This window comes from Microtus oregoni, unplaced genomic scaffold, assembly GCF_018167655.1.
Source record: "Microtus oregoni isolate MIOR12 unplaced genomic scaffold, Mior012 000019F_ref0000042, whole genome shotgun sequence".
Lineage (NCBI taxonomy): Eukaryota > Metazoa > Chordata > Mammalia > Rodentia > Cricetidae > Microtus > Microtus oregoni.
This window is the reverse complement of record NW_024543078.1, coordinates 1340831-1361288: the sequence shown is the minus strand read 5'-3', so window position 1 is coordinate 1361288 and position 20458 is coordinate 1340831. Positions and strand designations below refer to the sequence as shown.

At 42.0% G+C, this 20458-nt stretch overlaps 2 protein-coding genes across 2 annotated transcripts in view; one reads left to right on the top strand and one right to left on the bottom strand.

Moving 5' to 3' along the window:
* The window catches only part of Nckap1l (NCK associated protein 1 like), a 44214-nt gene extending 34952 nt beyond the window's left edge, over positions 1–9262 (bottom strand). The window contains exons 1-5 of the mRNA XM_041669233.1: positions 9143–9262; positions 8017–8127; positions 6555–6647; positions 2150–2206; positions 15–157 (exon numbers count right to left, since the gene is read on the bottom strand). Coding sequence (XP_041525167.1) covers positions 15–157; positions 2150–2206; positions 6555–6647; positions 8017–8127; positions 9143–9244 — 506 coding nt within the window. The 5' untranslated portion in view covers positions 9245–9262. The remainder of the gene's footprint in view (positions 1–14; positions 158–2149; positions 2207–6554; positions 6648–8016; positions 8128–9142) is intronic.
* A 3383-nt stretch (positions 9263–12645) lies between these two features.
* Positions 12646–18951, top strand: LOC121459218 (gametocyte-specific factor 1-like). The gene is made up of 7 exons (XM_041668737.1): positions 12646–12771; positions 14715–14812; positions 14997–15117; positions 15259–15357; positions 16666–16732; positions 18334–18395; positions 18915–18951. The coding sequence occupies exons 2-7, from the start codon at positions 14720–14722 to the stop codon at positions 18926–18928; spliced, it is 456 nt and encodes a 151-aa protein (XP_041524671.1). The 5' UTR covers positions 12646–12771; positions 14715–14719; the 3' UTR covers positions 18929–18951.
* The last annotated feature ends 1507 nt before the right edge of the window (positions 18952–20458 follow it).

The window sequence follows — 20458 nt, the reverse complement described above, 5'->3', positions numbered from 1 at the left end:
CTCCCCTAACTCACCTGTGCCCATGCAGCATCTCATGGGCACAGTTGTACATGCCGATGAGTAGCCGGCGGTCCTCAATTCGCGACAGGAGTAAGATAACTGAAGTGTAAGTCACAATCAAGTCCAGGTAGCTCCGAGTGAAGTCAAAATTGAGATTCTACAAGGAAAATACAAGGAATCTAAAAATCAATATGGCCAATTTACCTGGACCACCCCTGCTTCTCCAACCATTCCCTACAGCACTAAACAGACTCAATGCCTATTAGAAGTAGGAACCAGGCCGGGCGGTGGTGGCGCACGCCTTTAATCCCAGCACTCGGGAGGCAGAGGCAGGCGGATCTCTGTGAGTTCGAGACCAGCCTGGTCTACAAGAGCTAGTTCCAGGACAGGCTCCAAAACCACAGAGAAACCCTGTCTCGAAAAACCAAAAAAAAAAAAAAAAAAAAAAAAAAAAAAGAAGTAGGAACCAATAGTAGACATTTTCAGAAGAAAATTGAAACAAAAGTTAGGAACTAAATATGAGTTCAAGATCCTGAGGAACCTGGAACAGCTGAGGAACCACAGCTGTTCAGGAGACTGAGGCAGGAGAATTACAAATTTAAGGCCAGCTTAGACAAATTAGTGAGACTCTCACAAAATAAACCTTAGCCAGGCATGGTGACACACACCCTTAAAACCAGCATTGGAAGGCAGAGAGACAGGTGGATCTCTAAGTTCAAGGCCAGCCTGGTCTGCAAATCAAGTTCCAGGACAGTCATGGTAAAATAGTGAATCCCCATCTTGCAAAAAACAAAAACAAAAGTGGAAGGAAGAAAAAAGGGAGAGAGGGAGGGAGGGAGGGAGGGAGGGAAAAGAAAGGAAGGAAGGAAGGAAGGAAGGAAAGAAAGAAAGAAAGAGTGAGACTGGGAAGGCAGAGGCGGAAGGATCTCTGAGTTCGAAGCCAGTATGGGCTACATAGTGAGTTGCAGGACAGCCAAGGCTACACAGAGAAACCGTGTTTGAAAAAAATAAAAATTAAAAAAAAATAGAAGTAGGATCAAAACCCCATGCCATTGTCCTTGGCTTCTCATCAGCCCTCATTGTTCGCCATGTTCAGAGAGTCCGGTTTTATCCCATGCTTTTTCAGTCCCAGTCCAGCTGGCCTTGGTGAGCTCCCAATAGATCAGCCCCACTGTCTCAGTGGGTGGGTGCACCCCTCGTGGTCCCGACTTCCTTGCTCATGTTCTCCCTCCTTCTGCTCCTCACTGGGACCTTGGGAGCTCAGTCCAGTGCTCCAGTGTGGGTCTCTGTCTCTATCTCCATCCATCACCAGATGAAGGTCCTATGGTGATATGCCTAGATATGGACGGAGGGGGGAGGACCTTGGACTTTCCACAGGGCAGGGAACCCTGACTGCTCTTTGGACTGGAGAGGGAGGGGGAGAGGAGTAGGGGGAGGGGAAAAAGGGTGGGAGGAGGGGAAGAAGGGTGGGAGGAGGGGGAGAAGGGTGGGAGGAGGGGGAGAAGGGTGGGAGGAGGGGGAGGGAAATGGGAGGCTGGGAGGAGGTAGAAACTTGTTTTTTTCCTTTTCTCAATAAAAAAAAAAAAAATAGAAGTAAGAATTTAAGTCAGTAGCAGAGTTCTGGGCCCTGGAGTACACAGGGCCCTAGCTTCAAAGCCCAGTACAAAAGAATAAACAAAGAAGGATACAAAGAAACTAGGAAATAAGGTACTATTGGTGGGTTAAAGGAAGGAAAGTAAAAATACTGCTGTATAATTTTGTGTTATTTAAATCACACTGAAGATCAGCTTACTATTTAAAAACATTTAACCTTAGCACATTTTAAAAAACATTTATAGTACCTAGTAGGGACATCAAAGTGGCTCAGTAGGTGAAAAGCAATGTCGCCAAGCCCAGCTACCTACAAGGGAGAGAACTGACTGACTTCCACATATGTGCTGTAGCACGTGAACACACACACACCCTCCCACCTAAATATACACAATAAATAATAAACACATATTTTAATTTAAAAAAGAATCGTAGACCAGAGAAGGAACAAATAAACAATCATTCGTCCAATTCTGTCCCACCCTTCCTTGCCTCAGTGTACACTAGGCCTTTTCTTTAATTTTCTTCTACAATAGAAAAACATTACAAAGACACTTACGATATCAAAATGACACTGGCAGGCATCGATGGTGTTGAGAAGTTCATAGACGTGATCCTGGGGGCAGATATGAGAAAGAAAATGAGTAAGACAAGGTGATTTGTCTTACTTGTACTGCCAAGACAGGAAGTGGGGTAACAACTTCCCTAGAGGAGGGTCTTCCCTAGAGACCCTCCTCCTCACAAGCCATCTGTGACCCTCGTCAGGACACCCGCTGGTCCCACCGGCCACAGGCACAAGGCACTGATGCTCATGAACAGAACGTCTGACTTAAGGTCCCCGAGTTTGGCTTTTTTTTTTTAACATAGTTTCTCTGCATAGCTCTGGCTGTCCTTGTACTCACTCTGTAGGACATCTGGCCTCGAACTCACAGAGATTAACCTGCCTCTGCCTTCCGAGTGCTAGGATTAAAAGTATGCACCACCACGCCCAGCTAAAAGTTTGGTATTTGTTAAAAAATAAAACTGACATTCTTTTCTAAAGAACAAGAAAAAAGGAATTTGAAAGTTCCATACAAAAACATGATAGTGTTTAAGAAAACAGTAATGCTTTTTTTATTTAATTATTCTAATTTGCTTAATTATTCTAATCTGACAACAGTACACTGTGTGCATATATCAAATGATCACATTATATCCCAGACATTTGTATAATGTACATTAATTATTTTTAAAATTAAAAAAAGCTCAGAGGCCGGGCGGTGGTGGCGCACGCCTTTAATCCCAGCACTCGGGTGGCAGAGGCAGGCGGATCTCTGTGAGTTCGAGACCAGCCTGGTCTACAAGAGCTAGTTCCAGGACAGGCTCCAAAACCATAGAGAAACCCTGACTTGAAAAACCAAAAAAAAAAAAAAAAAAAAAAAAAGCTCAGAAACATTAAACCCTTGTTCCTAAATCCTTACAAAGATTAAATGGCCTTTAGTAGCAATTTATACAACTGGTTCAAATTTGGAAGCAACCCAGAAAGCAGGAAACAAACGAACTATTTGTATGTGCACAATGAAATAGTTCTCAGCAAAAGCAGGCAGTGGATCTTTAATACATGGAAGAATATAGATGAATCTCAAAATGCAAAGGACACATGCTGACTGGACTCCACATTCTAGAGAGCAGATTAACAGTTGCCCGAGACCAGGAATACAGGATAAATAAGAATTGACAAGAGGCAAACGCGCATCGCCTTTAATCCCAGCATTCAGGAGGCAGAGACAGTTGGATCTCTGTGAGTTCGAGGCCATCCTGGTCTACAGACAGAGTTCCAGGACAGCCAGAGCTATGCATGTAACACGTCGGAATTAAAGACACGCTGAGTAGACACGCTGAGTGTGGGCTTTCCCTGGGCTCTGGGAATCCCAACTCAGATGCTCACGTTTGTATGAGCTTTACTCACTAAGCCATCTCCCCTCCCCCATTAAAAAATAACACTTCATGTGTTTGTGTGTGTCTGAGTGTATTATGTGCACCATATGTTTGCAGGTGTCTGTGGAGGCCAGAGAGGATGTTGGATCCCCTAGAACTGAAGTTACAGTGCTGCGTACCAAACCCAGGTCCTCTGAAAGAACAATAGCACTCTTAGCCACTAAACCATCTCTCCAGCCCTTCTACCACCAATTTTTTTAAAACTCTCATAATCCTATCATTCAGAAATTCCAATCTTCTGTATATGCATATTATTTATCTATGTAAATATACTATTTTAGAGACTGATTACATCTTAAACTGCATTGTAATTTTCTCTTAACATTAAAGAATATATAAAGGATGTTTTTGAATGACAACTAATTTAAACATACATTATCATCTTAAACAACTGCATAATATTTGCTTACAGTCATATATCCTGAGCTTTTAACTGAATCTCTATTTTTATTGGCTATACCAATCACCAAATTAACACTGTTACAAACAACTTTGCACTTTTGTCTCTTTAAGACAAGTTCTAGAAGTACTTTTACATCATTAATTTTGTAGTTTTGAACGGCATAATCAATTTACATTTCAGAATGCTTGGGGAAATAATTTTTAATGTTTCCTTAATTTCCAGAAAAAGTAAATGATTATCCTTTAAAATACAAAATATCACTTATGTGCTACAGCTACCAAAAGCTTTTAACAAGAAATACCCAAACTGAGACATATTCTGAACAACTTTTCTGGACTCTTCAAAAGGTCAGGTCATGAAAGACAAAAGTAAGAATTATAAGACAATGAGTGAAAATATAGGCTCTGTATTAGCCAATAATATCACAGGATACAATATTTCCTACTGTATTAGCCAATAATATCACAGGATACAATATTTCCTACTGTATTAGCCAATAATATCACAGAATATAATATTTCCTACTGTATTAGCCAATAATATCACAGAATATAATATTTCCTACTGTATTAGCCAATAATATCACAGAATATAATATTTCCTACTGTATTAGCCAATAATATCACAGAATATAATATTTCCTACTGTATTAGCCAATAATATCACAGAATATAATATTTCCTAAGCAGGATAAGTGTATTAAGATTATATAAGAAAATATTCCTGTCCTTAGCAGATGTATGCTAAAATATTTTGGGAAGGACTTGTCATGATGTCTGCAAACAAGCAGCATGGTTTGGAAGAAAGTGAGTGACAAGAAATATGGCCAAATAGTAACAATCAGGAGATGCAGAATACAAAATGCTTAGAACCAAAAGTGTCTCATACCTTCTATATTTCATATTTGGAAATGTTTACATGTATATATAGACTATCTTGGGAACTGAACCTAAATCTAAACACAAAATTCATTTATGTTTCATGCACAGCTCATGCCCATGGCCTGTGTGGGTTTGAATGAGATTATTACTGAAGATGTGATCACTCAGCTTCCTGCTCCTTCCCCCCAATGCCATTCCTCCTTTGCTATCATGGATTATCCCTCTAGAACAGTATCTTCTATATATTGCCTGGCTCATGGTGTCTTATCATACAATAGAAATTTCATAGTCTAAAGATAACTTTATGAAATTTTTATAGTCTTCTATTTTGACTGTAACTGGTCATAAAGGCTTAAGTAGTCATGACAATGCTCAGAAAGTTTCAGGTGTTAGGGTATTTCAGAGTTCAGCGTTTCAGATTAGAGATAAACAACCAGTACTACATTTACTTTTTGGGGGGCAAGGGTGGTAGTTCAGACAGGTCCTCACTCTGTAGACCAAGCTGGCCACAAACTCAGAGATCTGTCTGCCTCTGCCTCTCAAGTGCTGGAATTGAAGGTTTACATCACCATGCCAGACTAACATTTGAAATGTTTAATATGTTTATAATAAAATACAGAGAAAAATTCTAATGTAAAAAAGGTGTGGCCTATATAGAAATCTCCTAACACTCAACAGCAAAAACTAAACAAAACTGATTTAAAATGTACAAAGAACTTAAAGGAGATATGTCTCCAAAGAAGATATATAAATATCCAATAAAAACAATAAAAGAAGCTGGGCAATGGTGGAAGACACCTTTAATCCCAGCACTTGGGAAGCAGAGGCAGACAGATCTCCGAGTTTGAGTTCAGCCTGGTCTACAGGATGAGTTCCTGGATAGACAGGGCTACACAGAGAAACCCTGTCTTGAAAAACTTAAAAACAACCAGCAAACAAATATAATAAAAGGCACTCAGCATTGCCAATTAGCAAGATTAATTACAACAGCAACAAGGGTGTAGCTGAGAGGTGGAGCTTTGCCTAGGATTTGTGATAGGTTTGACACCCACTGTCCAAAAGGCAAAAAGCAACAATTGTTAATCACAATATCAGAATGCTGATAAAATATATCCCATATGCACTGTTGGTAGTCAATTAAATGGTACAACCACTGTGGAAAAGGAAAAAGAAAACACAGCAGCTGAGTCTCGCAGTTTTCCTCTGACCCCCATGCACACAGCACAGTGAATGCGCACCACGTTCACGCACATGGTAATGATAAGTTCCACTTATGGATATCTCAAAGAAGAATTGAAATCAAGATTTGGGGGCTGGAGAGATGGCTCAGTGGTTAAGAGCACTGCCTGCCCTTCTGAAGGTCCTGAGTTCAGTTCCCAGCAACCACATGGTGGCTTACAGCCATCTGTAATGAGATCTGATGTCAACAATGTATACCTAATAAATAAGTAAATATTTTTTTAAAAAACGAATATGCTGGATAGTGGTGGCACATGCCACCAAGCACATCCACTTTTGTAACTCTTGAAGTAAAAATATGGTATTTCATATACAGCTCATCAACAGTACAACTTAGACATCATTACATGTCAGTGCCTCGCTCCTCGTTTCTGTGAAGAACTCGAGGTGAGCAGCACGAATGAGCAGCTGCTAAGAAGGCTGAATCTCTGAGGCCCACGTGGACACTGGTACAAAGGACTTACCCGAAACTCCATGACATCCACAAACGACTGGTAGTAGTTGTTGAAAAATTTAATTATGTCAGTTTTTTCACGATGTACTGGTCCTAAATGTTGCTGAGAGAAACACAAATGAAATAAAACATGTAAAATAAAAAAGTAACTATAATTAGGAGTACTACTCATTCTTTTTTTGTACGGTTGATTTTTTATTTTGTCTTGCTTTTCGAGTCAGGGTGTCTTGTGAAACAGTCCCAGCTGTCCTGGAACTAGCTCTGTAGACCAGGCTGGCCTCGAACTCACAGAGATCTGCCTGCCTCTGCATCCCAAGAGCTGGGATCAAAGGTGTGTGCCAATGAAAGGAGACAGAGTCCCACATTGGAGCACCGGACTGAAATCTCAAGGTCCAAATCAGGAGCAGAAGGAGAGAGAGCACGAGCAAGGAACTCAGGACCGCGAGGGGTGCACCCACACACTGAGACAATGGGGGATGTTCTATCGGGAACTCACCAAGGCCAGCTGGACTGGGTCTGAAAAAGCATGGAATAAAACCGGACTTGCTGAACATAGCGGACAATGAGGACTACTGAGAACTCAAGAACAATGGCAATGGGTTTTTGATCCTACTGCACGTACTGGCTTTGTGGGAGCCTAGGCTGTTTGGATGCTCACCTTCCTAGACCTGGACGGAGGTGGGAGGTCCTTGGACTTCCCACAGGGCAGGGAACCCTGACTGCTCTTCGGGCTGATGAGGGAGGGGGAGTTGATTGGGGGAGGGGGAGGGAAATGGGAGGCGGTAGTGGTGAGGAGGCAGAAATCTTTAATAAATAAATTTTTAAAAAAAGGGGACAGGACCAACAACAACAACAAAAAAAAAAAAGGTGTGCGCCAGCACCACCCAGCTCCCCAATCATTCTTAAAAAGACAACACTTGCTGGGGAGGAATCAGAAGCTTGCCCGTGTTCTCCAGTCTCTACACAGAAACTCTCCATCTCAACTGATGGCCACATGTGATTCTGACTAGAGCAGAAGGCTAGCTGAAAGAAGAATCCCAGTGCCCTTTCGGCTGAAGAGGTTTGCTATATAAACAATAGGAAAAGAAAACAGATTATAAAAATACTTTGCATAGATTGTAAGAAAGCTAGGGCTAAGACAGGGAGAAGTATAGGATCTGCCACTGGATGCATAGCATCCAGCAGTAAAGAAACAAGGCTTGAGTATCAAGAACTACAGTAAAAGATGTACCCTGTGAGGCTAATGGAGCTGCCTCTCTGTAAGCACCAGTGTCCTCATGAACCTGGCTCACAAGGCTGTGTCCATGGGAGACTCCCATCTGAGCTCACAATCCTCAATACCTGAAGCCCTGTCTATGAGCCAAGGAAAACGAAGAGATGGCAACACTTGAACGCAAGCAGCCAAAAGTGGAGAATGTGAGCCATGCAAGAACAATGCCACAGAAAGGGGGAAAATGGGCCCAAGTTCTCACCGTGCTGTTTCGGACATCTATGCTGGGAAATTTTTTGTTGATGTACTTGAGACTTGATTCCATGGACTTTTCCAGTAAGAAAGGTGGTTTAGATTTTGGATCTGAACAGGTCTGCACAGACAAAAACAAAATATAACCACCATACTGTATTTCCACTTAGATACAAATCTCTATCTGAATCATTCATTCCTACTGTCTTTCTTGGGAATGGCTGTCTGGGAATTCACTATAAAAGCATGAGTATAGGTTAGAACCAAGTTCCAGACAGCGAACTAGCACCCCGAAGAGCTAACAACTTGTCATCTTGTCTTAACAGAGGCTTGGTTCTAACCTAGAGAGGAAGCCGCTTCCCCACCCCTGCACTGAAGCCGGAAGTATCAAAAAAAAAAAGTGCCTGCTCAAAAGTTGGACTTTATATAAAGCTCAGTGTCACAGTTCCCTCCAATATGTGAGGGGCTCGCCCCAAGAGGCTTTTATAGATGACACGAGGACATAGAAACCGTATTCCTGGTGTGTCACTACAAGGGCACAAATGCCCCTTCCCATAAGGCCCTTCTTCTCTCTCCCAGGAGAGTCTCAAAATTATCTATACCTACATCTCTACTTCCTACAGCTTGCCCAGCCCCCGGCTCACCTCTCAACATCTGTTTTGCCCAGTTTCATAGTTTCTGCCCTAAACACAGGCACACACATGCACCCACACAGCATGGATAGCCATAAAGTATCTTAGAAGACACCCACCTCCTTTAAAAACATCCATTTAGGGAAATCATTCCACAAAAACAAAAACCCAACTTGAAAACTCAAAAAGTAGAAGAATTAGCAATAAATAGACCCAAAACTCTAAATCCGAGACCTTATCCAAGTCATTCAGAACATGCTCTCACCCCCATCCCCACCCCTCCCTCAGTCTTTAGGGGAAGATGATGCTCTCGAACAGGAAGAAGCCATACCTAGAAAGGGCTAGCCTTAAAAAGAAGCCTCCCTCTGTCTCCCCAGACTGAGGGACCTATACTGTCTGAGTGGCTGAGAGCCACTTAAAGCAGTGGGGGAGAAACAGGATTGACTATTGGGCCTGCAGGCCTCCAGGCTCCTGCCCTGATTCAATAAAACGACCCGTGCTTACCTTCTTGATGTTGTACATACGGATGAGAACCCCCTGACCTCGGTCATTCAGGATAGTGAGCTTCTCTGCTAATTTATGCTGGTAGGCAGAGGTCAAAGACATGATGGCCACCGAGAAAGAGGAACATCCAGATGGAAGACACAATCGCCCCAAATAGTCTCAGCCTGGATGGCACCGCCCTTTTTGTAGAAGGACCCAGCCTAGTTGGTGTAACAGGCTTCCGGGTGCCTCTGCAATTGGTTCATGGGGAATAGCGGTCATGAGGCTCACAGGCCTTCACAGCCTCTTGTGCTTCCTCCTGCACCCTCAGCAGAGGAGACTTCCTCTTTCTGGTTGTGCAGCACTTGGTAAGCAGTGGGTGGAGGCTGCGGAAAGGAACAGGCTTTCAAGGCTCCTCACAAAGCAGCGCCTTTGACTTTACCCCTCCCCAAGTGACCCAGCCAGATATTTATCACCAGCCCCATGCACCTCTACCCTTTCCCTTTTATATCCCCATCAAGAATGCCTCTTCTTTTCTACTGACCCTTACGGCCCAGCATCCTTTAGGACCTGGGTCAGATTCCATCTCTACCTATTCCATTCAATTTTGTGTTCTATTCTACTCTATTTTATGCATAAATCTATTTATATACATGATTGGGAGGGTTGAGAAAGAGTCTTGTGAACTCCAGGCTATACTCAATCTATTTCCTTGTGTAGTTGAGAATGACCTTCAACCTCTGATCTGCCTGCCTGTACCTTCAGAGTGCCGAGATTACAGTCATGTACCATCAGACCTAGCTTCCTTGTTATATTTTTAAGCATATGCCTTCTCTCTCCCACCCACATCAGATGCTCCTCCCTAATGATAGGTATAATACCTAATATTAATACCCTTTGTAATATCTAGTTCAGTGATTCTGGAAGTGTGGTCCAGCAGGAGCACTCTAGAAACTTTCTAGATTATACGAAAAATAAAATGTTTTAAAAGAAGCATACTAAATATGCAAAATCTTAGCCAGGTGGTGGTAGCACTCAGGAGGCAAACACAGGTGGATCTCTGTGAGTTCCAGGACAGTTAGGGTACACAGTGAAACCCTGTATCAAACACACACACACACAAAGTATCCAAATAAGGGAATAGACCTTAATGGCTAGCTTTAGGGTGTAATTATGGTTTATAAGGAGAGGGCAGGGTAAAAGGCAAGGCCTGCCAGTCCATGTTTGCCATAAGCAGGCCTGCTAGAGCCCTTCAGAACCTGTCTCAGATATAACACTAAAAATGTATTGAATTGTTAAGACAATTTAATCTTTTTTATCAAGTTAGATTAAAAAAAAATAAGCCCCACAATGAGAAACCAGATTAATTAGCAAGAAAAAAATTAACAATGATTCTTGAATCTTAGCTGTTTGGATAAATTTCAGCACTGAGATAATTCTTACATCCCAACCAACCCTCAAACCTCTCTACCTAAAGAAGCTCTCAACTTATTTCAAGTTTCTTTCACGCTAGAGAGTAAAAGATTCTGGGAAATTCGAGGTCAGGTATCCTGCACCTGTTTCCTTCCTGCAGCCTTTTCTCTGCCTCTTTAATCATCCCATTTAGTTCCATACCCAGAGCTTTCCTGTGTGCCCGAAATTCTGGGTGGGGTCGGGGAAAGAAGTCAGGAATGATCAACGTTTATCATCCAAAGAACTTAGCATGCTTGCTCCTGAGAAAAGGTTTTGTTTTGAAGAAACAATCAAATGTTTAAGATATGAAATTTCAAACATCTCTGAGGGAGGCTTTGCTTTTTTAGAAAAGAGACTGTCTTCGTTTATTTAGAGGGGCCTCAAATGCTATGAGCCTGGAGAAACACAATGAGGGCCCTGAAGATTTAAACCACCTGATGTTATTAAGGAAGACCAGGTTCTACTGAAGAAGTCTTTGGGCTCTATTGGTCTTTTATCTTGACAGGGAAGGATAAATAGCAGGCTGTCCGAGGCAGCTAAGCAGCCCAGCCACAGCCTCCACAGGGTCAGTATCTTCCTGTTGTCTCTTTCTCACTTATATTTTTGTCCTTGTCCAAACAAATTAGTTAAAGATTCTCTATGCCAAACCAATCTTGTTTTCTGCCACCACTAATATATACTGCCTAATCAAATGGGTACCATGGTTTCTGTCTTCTGAGAGTGCACTATGTTTGTCTCTGCCTTCATTTGTATATGCTTTTCCTATTCTGAACTAAATCCTAGTCAAACTTCAGAGTTTTGCTCGACATCCCTAAGCCTGAAAAACAGCTTGAATTTGCAGGAAAATGGATGGAACTCGAAAACATTATTTTGAGTGAGGTAACCCAGACACAGAAAGACAATTACCACATGTACTCACTCATAGGTGGGTTTTTTTTTTTTTCAGGAAGTGAATATTTTTATTGGAAACAGTGACTCTGAGAGGAAATTAACCTCAGGTAAGAACTCTTTAAGCACAGTTCAAGGCCTTACCAGCAAAACTGTTACAAATAAATTCAGCATTTTCTGATTCATTTTAAAGATGTGTGTGTGTGTGTGTGTGTGTGCGCGCGCGCGCGCGCGCGCGCATACTAGTGAGTGAAGGAGTGAGGTCCTTCTGGAGCTGGCATTACAGGCACTTGTGGACTGTCTGAGGGTGATGGCGTTGAATTCGGGTCTTTTGGAAGAGTAATGCATGCTTTTAATCATAGGTGGTTTTTAAACATAAAGCAAAGAAAGCCAGCTTACAAACCACAATCCCAGGGAACTTAGACAACAGTGTGGACACTAAGAGATACTTACATAAATATAATCTACATGGGAATTAGAAAGTATAAAAAGACAAGATTTCCTGAGTAAACTGGGAGCATGGGGACCTTGGGGGAGGGTTGAAGCGGGGAGGGGAGAGGCAGACAGGGGAGCAGAGAAAAATGTAGAGCTCAATAAATATCAATAAAAATATATAAAAATGATGATAATCCCTTATACAACTATGGAAGTGATTAAATGATTTGTTACATGTGTGTATGTTTAGCCCAGGGCCTAGTAGATTAGATTCAGCATATCAAAAATAAACTCAAATTTTGATTTTTGAAAGTGTGCTGAGTTTGTCCTTTCACTTACAGAATTCTGTATTTGGCTCCGCATAAAGAAAAGGGGCACGTTAAAAGATAGGACTTATTGTGGCAACAGGTAGTCTTTGGGGACATATCAAAAAGATTATTCTTCAGGTCCTTCTGTGAACTTGAAGAACCCTTCTAAAAATATCTATTTATCCCAGAGCAAGGCCTAGCAATGGTGAGTGTAGCCTCATAACCTAGTAACTATCAACCAGAATTCTCTGAGGAACTCTTAAAGCCACAGACAGCCAACCTGCACTCTGAAGACTCTGATCCAATAGTTCTGGAATGGCCCCAAAGGATCTGTCCCTTTAAAATTCCTAATGATTCCCATGTGGCAACCAGACTGAGAACCACTCCTCTGAGACTTTACTATGACATCAAAACTTCCCAACATGCTGAGAAACGTGTACTGAGCAGAAGGCTTGGACAGCAACTGATTCCCTGGGTAACCGGAGGAGAGTGCTGTGCTTTCTGTCTTTTCAAACTTCTTTCGTTGATACTCCCCTTGGGATTGAGGGACAGTGCTTGGAGAACTGGGTAAGTCTCCCTGTCCTTCTGCCAGGTTTACGTATGAAGGTAGCTTTGAGGAGTCTGCCTGTATCACACTCATAGCCACCCTCTATGGGAAATGTTTTGGTTAATGAACAAACTAATATCAGCTGTTGACACTGAATCCTCCAGCAATCTTTGTTTATTAACACCAGACTTATCAGTGTGACCAAAATTCATACTTTTCCTTGGTCACTGGCCGAAATAACAGATTTTCTGAAGGTTACATATAGATATTAAGACACATTTTCCATTATCCTTCTATTTTTATTTTTTCTCTTTTTTTGTTTTTTTTTTTTATTTTTGTTGTTATTGTCTGTCTCCCTCCCTCCCTCCCTCCCTTCCTTCCAGACATGATTTTTCTATGTAACAGCTCTGGCTGTTTGTAGACCCCTTTATAGACCAGGCTAGCTTCCATCCACCTGCCTCTGCCCCCCAAATGCTGGGTTTTAAGGCCTGTGCCACCACTTACCAGATCTGTCATCTTTTTATAATCTGAAGATAATCATATATAGTAATGGATTTTACTAGCTTTAATTTTCCAGAAAGTCAACTTACTTTAAGTATCCGTGGCTCAAGTATCATCATTAGTAAGCAGTGAAGGCATAAAGAATCACTTTGGTTTGTGTTCCCCAAAACTACCTGAGTCTAAATCCCTGATTTAATCGCCAAAATGCCGTCAGGAAAATCTGCTGTATAACAGTCTAGCTCTGTGCCTTCTGTCTGACAGTGCTCTAGGCACGGTGCACAGTCAAATTGAAACGAGCTATTCTAGGGCACTTTCTATCCCCATTGCTTATGCCACTCTGCCTTGATATTGTTTTCTGTCACACACACCACCACCAAACTATACATCACTGTTTTGCAGAAATCTCAGCTATAACTGTTGCCTAGAAACCTGGAAGTCCTTGAAATAAATGTCTGCTTAGATAGCTAAAGACGCTAGCCATAGGGGAGAGTGGGCCTCCTATTGGCAGTAAAACGCAGCAGCTTTGAGATGGTTTATTTTTAGCTCACTTCTAGGAGTTAACATCCACAAGTTTAGACACTTCAGGCTAACATTCTTAGGTAAATGTAAGTGGCCTAAACTCAGACATTATATTGTGGTTCTTCTGATTTTTTCTCAGTGGTTATATTGAAAGTAGCTCAGCTTTAGAAAAGCTGGGGGGAGGGGAGAGTGAGGAACACTAAAGGAACCAGCTACCCAAATCTTGATTAAATAGTGCACAAATGTTGAATTTCATCATAGTCGGGTCTGTGATGTTTCCAGGGATTCTTACCTGCTTAATAATATATTTGTGAAGTAAGAGTTCTTTTTAAAGCAACCTATTAGTATGTAGAATGTCAAATTTTGGCCTCCCAGAACAAGGAAGCAGAGAGTTTACTCCATCGTCTAACCAGCTAAAACTATTGCTTTTGTTATTCAAATATGTCTTTGTGAGTGGTGTGTATATGTGTGCACACACACCATCTTGGGATACCTGTGTGTGTGTAAGAAGGTGTGGGATCCCTAGGAATGGGCGTTACCAGCATTTGTCAGTCACCCAGTTTGGGTGTTGGAATCTGAACTCCTTAACTTCATGATTGAGCAGAAACCAATCTTAATTGTGAACTATCTCTTCAGCCCCCATACCACATTGCTTTTAAGAATAGAAAATAGCCGGGTAGTGGTGGCGCACGCCTTTAATCCCAGCACTCGGGAGACAGAGGCAGGTGGATCTCTGTGAGTTCAAGACCAGCCTGGTCTACAAGACTACAAGAGCTAGTTCCAGGACAGGCTCCAAAGCTACAGAGAAACCCTGTCTCAAAAAACAAAAACAAAACAAAACAAACAAACAAAAACCCAAAGAATAGAAAATAGGTCTATGTCAAGACAACCTGACCTCAAGTGGTAATCTTTTCTTTTCCAACCTATGATGCCTGCCTTTTAGGACCAATGGAGTTAGAAGCCATAGAACTCTGTCCTTATGACCCAAACCACAGGATACCAGCCAGCAGGTTACAATACCATCTGGCATCATGCAAAAAGGTAAGTTTCCCCAATAAAAGCTGAGGAAATTTTTTCAGAATAGTTTTCCTTTGGTTTGGTTTTTTGCTTCCACTCACAACTAGAAACTAGTCATTCTTAAAGCTGAGACATATCTCTTCAGCATTTTCAGAAATGAGTGGAGGATAGAATATAAGCAAAATATAACATGAATTTTTCCTTCTAGAAAAATCCGAAGATAGCTAAAAAGATGGCTAACTGCAAATATAACGCTTGTCATGTGGTCCCAATCAAAAGGCTCAAGGAACATGAGGCCAACTGTGTCAACAGAAGTGCAGTTGATGATGGTGAGCTTTTCATTCGAGAGCGTGTAGGCAATACCAGATTCTGTTTCCTACACCCACAGCCCAGAGTTACTTAGAAGCCTTAGCTACCCAGCTGTTAAAAATTGTCTATTCTACTTCAACACCTTTTCTGCTTTGTTTCAGAGCCCCTTAATCTTCCAAAGGTCACTCCCCCAAGTTTTGAAGGAAATGAAAACTCCAATGCTGGCGATCAGATTACTGACCCTGACGTCTGGAATGTGGGTGAGCAAGGGTGAAACTGAACACAGCTGTGAACAGAAGTGCTCTTTAGAACTAGCACAGTAAACACAACCCTGAGTAATAAATCTTTATGCTTATCACACAACCCTTCACTACATTAGATTACTAAGTTTAAGACCTGTCTCTAGAGGGGTGGCCCACTTAGAAACAGTAGTCTCACTGAGCTACAAACCAGCATCCCATGGCCGCAGCGTTTGACCAGGACTGAGCTTCATCAGCCAAGGTGGCCATACTTTGTATGACCTCCTTATTTGCATAGCAGAAATTGTGCAACCGGGAGTTTCAGACCCAGCAGCTCACATTAAGGTCCTAGTGTCATATCCTAGTGTCACTGGCCAAGCTAGACGACCTTCAGTCACATGATGCAAATAGCATGCTAGGAAATTACCACAAACTGGCCCTAACCAAACCAGTACATCCCCCAGCAGGAGACACTCCCACCTGCTCCCCATGTGGTTCATAGCCTGTGCTACAGTAATGTTATTACTGCTAGAATCATCTGAGAAGAGGGAACCACAATTGAGAAAATGCTCCATAAGATCAGAGTGTAGGTAAGCCTGCAGGGCATTTTCTTGATTGTGATTGATGTTGAAGGGTTCAGCCCATTGTTGGTGGTACCACTCCTGGGCAGGTGGTTCTGTGTTCTATAAGAAAACAGGCTGAAGGCCTGGCAGTGGTGATACATGTGTTTAAGCACTCAGGAGGCAGAAGCAGGTAGATCTCTGTGAGTTCAAGGCCAACCTGGTCTACAGAGTTCCAAAATGGCCAGGGCCACACATAGAAAACCTGTCTTCAAAAACAGAGAGACAGAGAGAGAGCACAGTCTGCAAGCTAGCAAGTGGCACTCCATCATGGCCTCTGCTTTAGCTCCTGTCTCCAGGATCCTGTCCTAACTCCCCTCACTGGTATACTGTCACCTGAAAATGTATGGAAATAAACCCTGTCCTCCCCAAGGTGATTTTATTCATTGTCACAGTAATAAAAACCCTAAGACAGAAATTCAGTGGATAACAACATGAGAATACAAACTTACTGCTGTCAACATTCCAAATTTAGCTTCCAAAGATGACACAAAGGAGAATGGAAAGGTACAACTGTCTTTAACTACCTAGTTTGAGAAGATACTTCTGTTTACATTCCCCTGGGAAAAGTAAGGTGGTGGACTTGTGGTCCCTGAAGAGCAGCTGCTTCCCAGCAACAGCTACATAAGGGAGACTGAGAAAAGCCCTGCTACCAACAAGCTGATAATGCTCAGGATTTGTTTCTTCTTCCTTGTTCTTCACTTTCTAGATCATATGCATCATTCTCCTTCATTTGTTCTTGAGACGTTTGCTCCGAAAAAGCTGGTTTGTGAAAGGTAAGTCAAACTGTATGCTATCACCATCATTCAAGGTAATAAGTTGACTTTTGAAAATGTTTTTTATTTGCTTGCCTGTTTAGAATGGCCAGGGTATTTGTGGGCAAGCCCGAGAACAACCTGTTGCCACCAGTTTTCTCCACTCACCTAATGGATTCTGGATTTTACACTCAGGTTTTAAGGCTTGGCAGTATGTGGTTTGGCCCACTCAGCCATCTCACCAGTCCTAAAGATGAACATTCAAAGAGAAGATGGCCATTAGACCTTAGACTCAAAATGCCTGACTGTCACTAACTTAAAAGATTGGTGATCAGGGCTGTTAGAGTGGTTCGGGTAGTAAATGCTTGCTGTCCAAACTAGACGACCTGAATTTAGATCCCAGACCCATGTAAAATACTCAGGAATGGTAGTGTTCACCTATAATCAGAGCACTGAGAAAGCAGACAGGAGGTTCCCTGAAACTTGCTGGCCAGGTAGCCTGACCAAATCAGTAAGCTCCAGGTTCAATAAGAGATCTCATATCTAAAAAGCAAATGATAATAAGGTGGTAGTCTAGTGATATGTTCCAATGAACACGGTGCCTATTGCCATGCCTGGCAGCCTGCATTCACTCCCTAAGAGCCAAGTGATAGATGAACTCTCCCATAAGTTTTCCTCTGACCTACACACACACAGACACACACAATGACTCAGCAGTTAAGAGCACTCGATGCTCTTCCAGAAGACCCAGGTTTGATTCCCAGCCCCCACAGCAGATCACAGCCATCTGTAACTGCAATTCTAGGAATCAACATTTCCTTCTGGTCTCCATGGTCATGAAGCACACACTTGGTGCACAGACATAAATGCAGACAAACACCCATATATATCAAATTTTACATTTTTTAAATAAGCAAGGTAGAAAACAGTTGAAATATCCAACACTGATCTGTTGTTGGATACAGATCACGCACACACACACACACACACACACACACACACACAATTACATATTACCACATACACACACATAAATGTGCATGGTTCTGGGTACTTTCCTTTGTTCACCTGGGACTATAATCAATCAAGGCCTTGTATATACAAAATAATTGTGTAAAGAATAAAAGACCAGGCTGGAGAGATGGCTCAGAGGTTAAGAGCACTGACTGCTCTTCCAGAGGTCCTGAGTTCAAGTCCAGCAACCACATGGTGGCTCACAACCATCTGTAATGAGATCTGGTGCCCTCTTCTGGTCGGCAAGCATACAGATAGAACCCTGTATATATAATAAATAAATCTTTAAATAAATAAATAAATAAATAAAAGACCAACTTCTCAAACTTAAGGGAACCAGCTCTGCACAAATAGCTCAGTGTCCCTAGCCAAACAAGCTTGGAGAGCACATACCAGGGTTCCAGAGGCCACTGGTGGAGTCACATGAGAAGTGAAGGCATAAAGGACAATATGAAACAAAAGACAGAAATTAAATGATTCCTACTATAACCCTGAGTAATATCAATTATGCTGGATAATGTTGCTCTGACTGCCTGGTACTGGATATATCCGTTCATTCCTCATTCCTGCTTCCCTGTTAACTTGCTTCTTGTGGTTCTCTCCTATAGTGACTCAAGAGACCTACAACAGGCTGATAAGTATCCTAGCAGCTACAAGTCCTGGGGAAGAGGTAATATAACCTTTGTCAAATTAATATCAAAGTTTTAACATTGTGTTCTAAACTTTCAAAGATTCTTAGACAAACCTTTCTTCTTTTAAAAAAAAAAAAGGAAAAAGAAAGAAAGAAAAGCTATTGGTATAGTCACACACCTTTAAGCCCCAAACCTAGAAGGCAGAAGCAGGCAGATCTCTGTGAGTTCAAGTCCACCCTGGTCTACATAATAAGTTCCAGGTCAGTCAGGGTTACACAATAAGACCCCATCTCAAAAAATAATTTATTAAAATATTGGTCTGGGAATTCAGCTCAATGATAGTGCTCCTGTCTCATATGCACTTGGTACAGGTTCAACACCTATAAAAATTCGTATTATTCTGTTCCTCCTCAACCCACAATAGGATACAGGGAAAGTCCTAGGGACTTCAGATCAGACACTGGAGAAAAGGCTGTGAAAAGCTGTTCTTAAATGCTTCTGCCACACCTCAAGCTATGAAAATGACACTATTTCAATCTTTTTTTTTCTCCCTACAGGTCAGAAAAACTGATGGAGACATTGCAAATTAAAGCGCCAGCAAACAAATAGAAGTTGTTTTTAAATGTTAGGAAAAATCTCAGCTTTTAAATAAACTCTTATGCTTGCCATCTTAACATGTTTTTATCTAAATAAAGAATATTTTCTTTTGACAAACTTAATTTTATATTCATCCTTGTTTTCATATCTGCATGCATAAGTCACCTGAAGGCTACAGAGCTCGATTGCCTATTTCTATTATTAGAAGGGGAATTACCATCAGTCTAGGGGCTCTGAAACTATTCCAAAGTTAGATTACTCATTCCCCAAGTTTTTCCTCACTTACTGCCATGTATCACGACCCTCCAGTCACCCTTCTTCAATCTGCTATGCAGATATTCCATGCTTTTAAAGGATATATTTTTTATGGCAAGCTGGGTTTGGAACATGGCTCTAAATCTACCTTCCTACCTCTGCCAGCTCAGTTTGTTCTCAGCTTATTATTCCTGACTTTTCATTCTGCTCAGTTTTAAATGTCCCCCTCCACCCTTTAGTCAAAGCCCTGCTCCAGATTTCAAGTCCGTCTCCTTTGCCACTGTCTCCTTCAGTGATGTCTAACTTGGCAGTTAGACAACTTTCTCCTTTCTACCTAGCTAATGCCATCAATCTCAAGAAAGGTGCGAATTGTGTGGTTTTTGTATTTCCCATACAACCCTCCCTTCTACAATCCTCCCTTCCCCTCTTCCACAGGGTTCCACCTAATGTTTGGGTGTGGGTCTCTGCATCTGCCTGGCACTGTGTGTAAAGCAAACCCAAATGCTGGCTTTTCTACTAATACAAGGTCCCATTGTAATCCAGGGTGGCAAGCCAACATGGACTTCTTTTAAACTTTATTTTTAAAATATTTTTTAATTTATTCTTCTCTCATGCAATCCATCCCCACCCCAGCCTTCCTTCCCTCCACTCCTCCCAGTCCTTACCCCACCTCCTATCTCACCCAGGTCCACTGCTGCTCCATTTCCCTTCAGGAAAGAAGAGGCCTCCCAGTGATATCAACAGAACACTGCACAACAAGATGCAATAAAACAAGGCACAAATCCTCACATCAAGGCTGAACAAGGCCTCCCGATAAAAAAAAGGTCCCAAGAGCAGGCAAAAGAGAGACAGCCCCTCTTCCACTGTTAGGAGTCCCACAAACACCAAGATAAACATAGCATGTCAGCAGAGAATCTAGTGCAAACCCATGCGAGTTTCATGATTGCTGCCTTGGTCTCTGTAAGTCCCTGTGAGCCCTGCTTAGTTGATTCTGTTGTGGCTGCTCTCTCCAGTGTTCTTGACCCCTCTGGCTTCTACAATCCCACCTTCCCCTCTTCCGCAGCGTTCCACCTAATGTTTGGGTGTGAGTCTCCGCATCTGCTCCCATCAACTGCTGAAGGAAGCCTTTTAGATGACGATTGGACTAGGCACCAATCTATGGGTATAGCAGAATATTGCTAGGAATCATTACATTGACTTTTTTGGGAGGTGAGGAGGGTTAGCTCAGCTGTATCTCATTATTGAATAC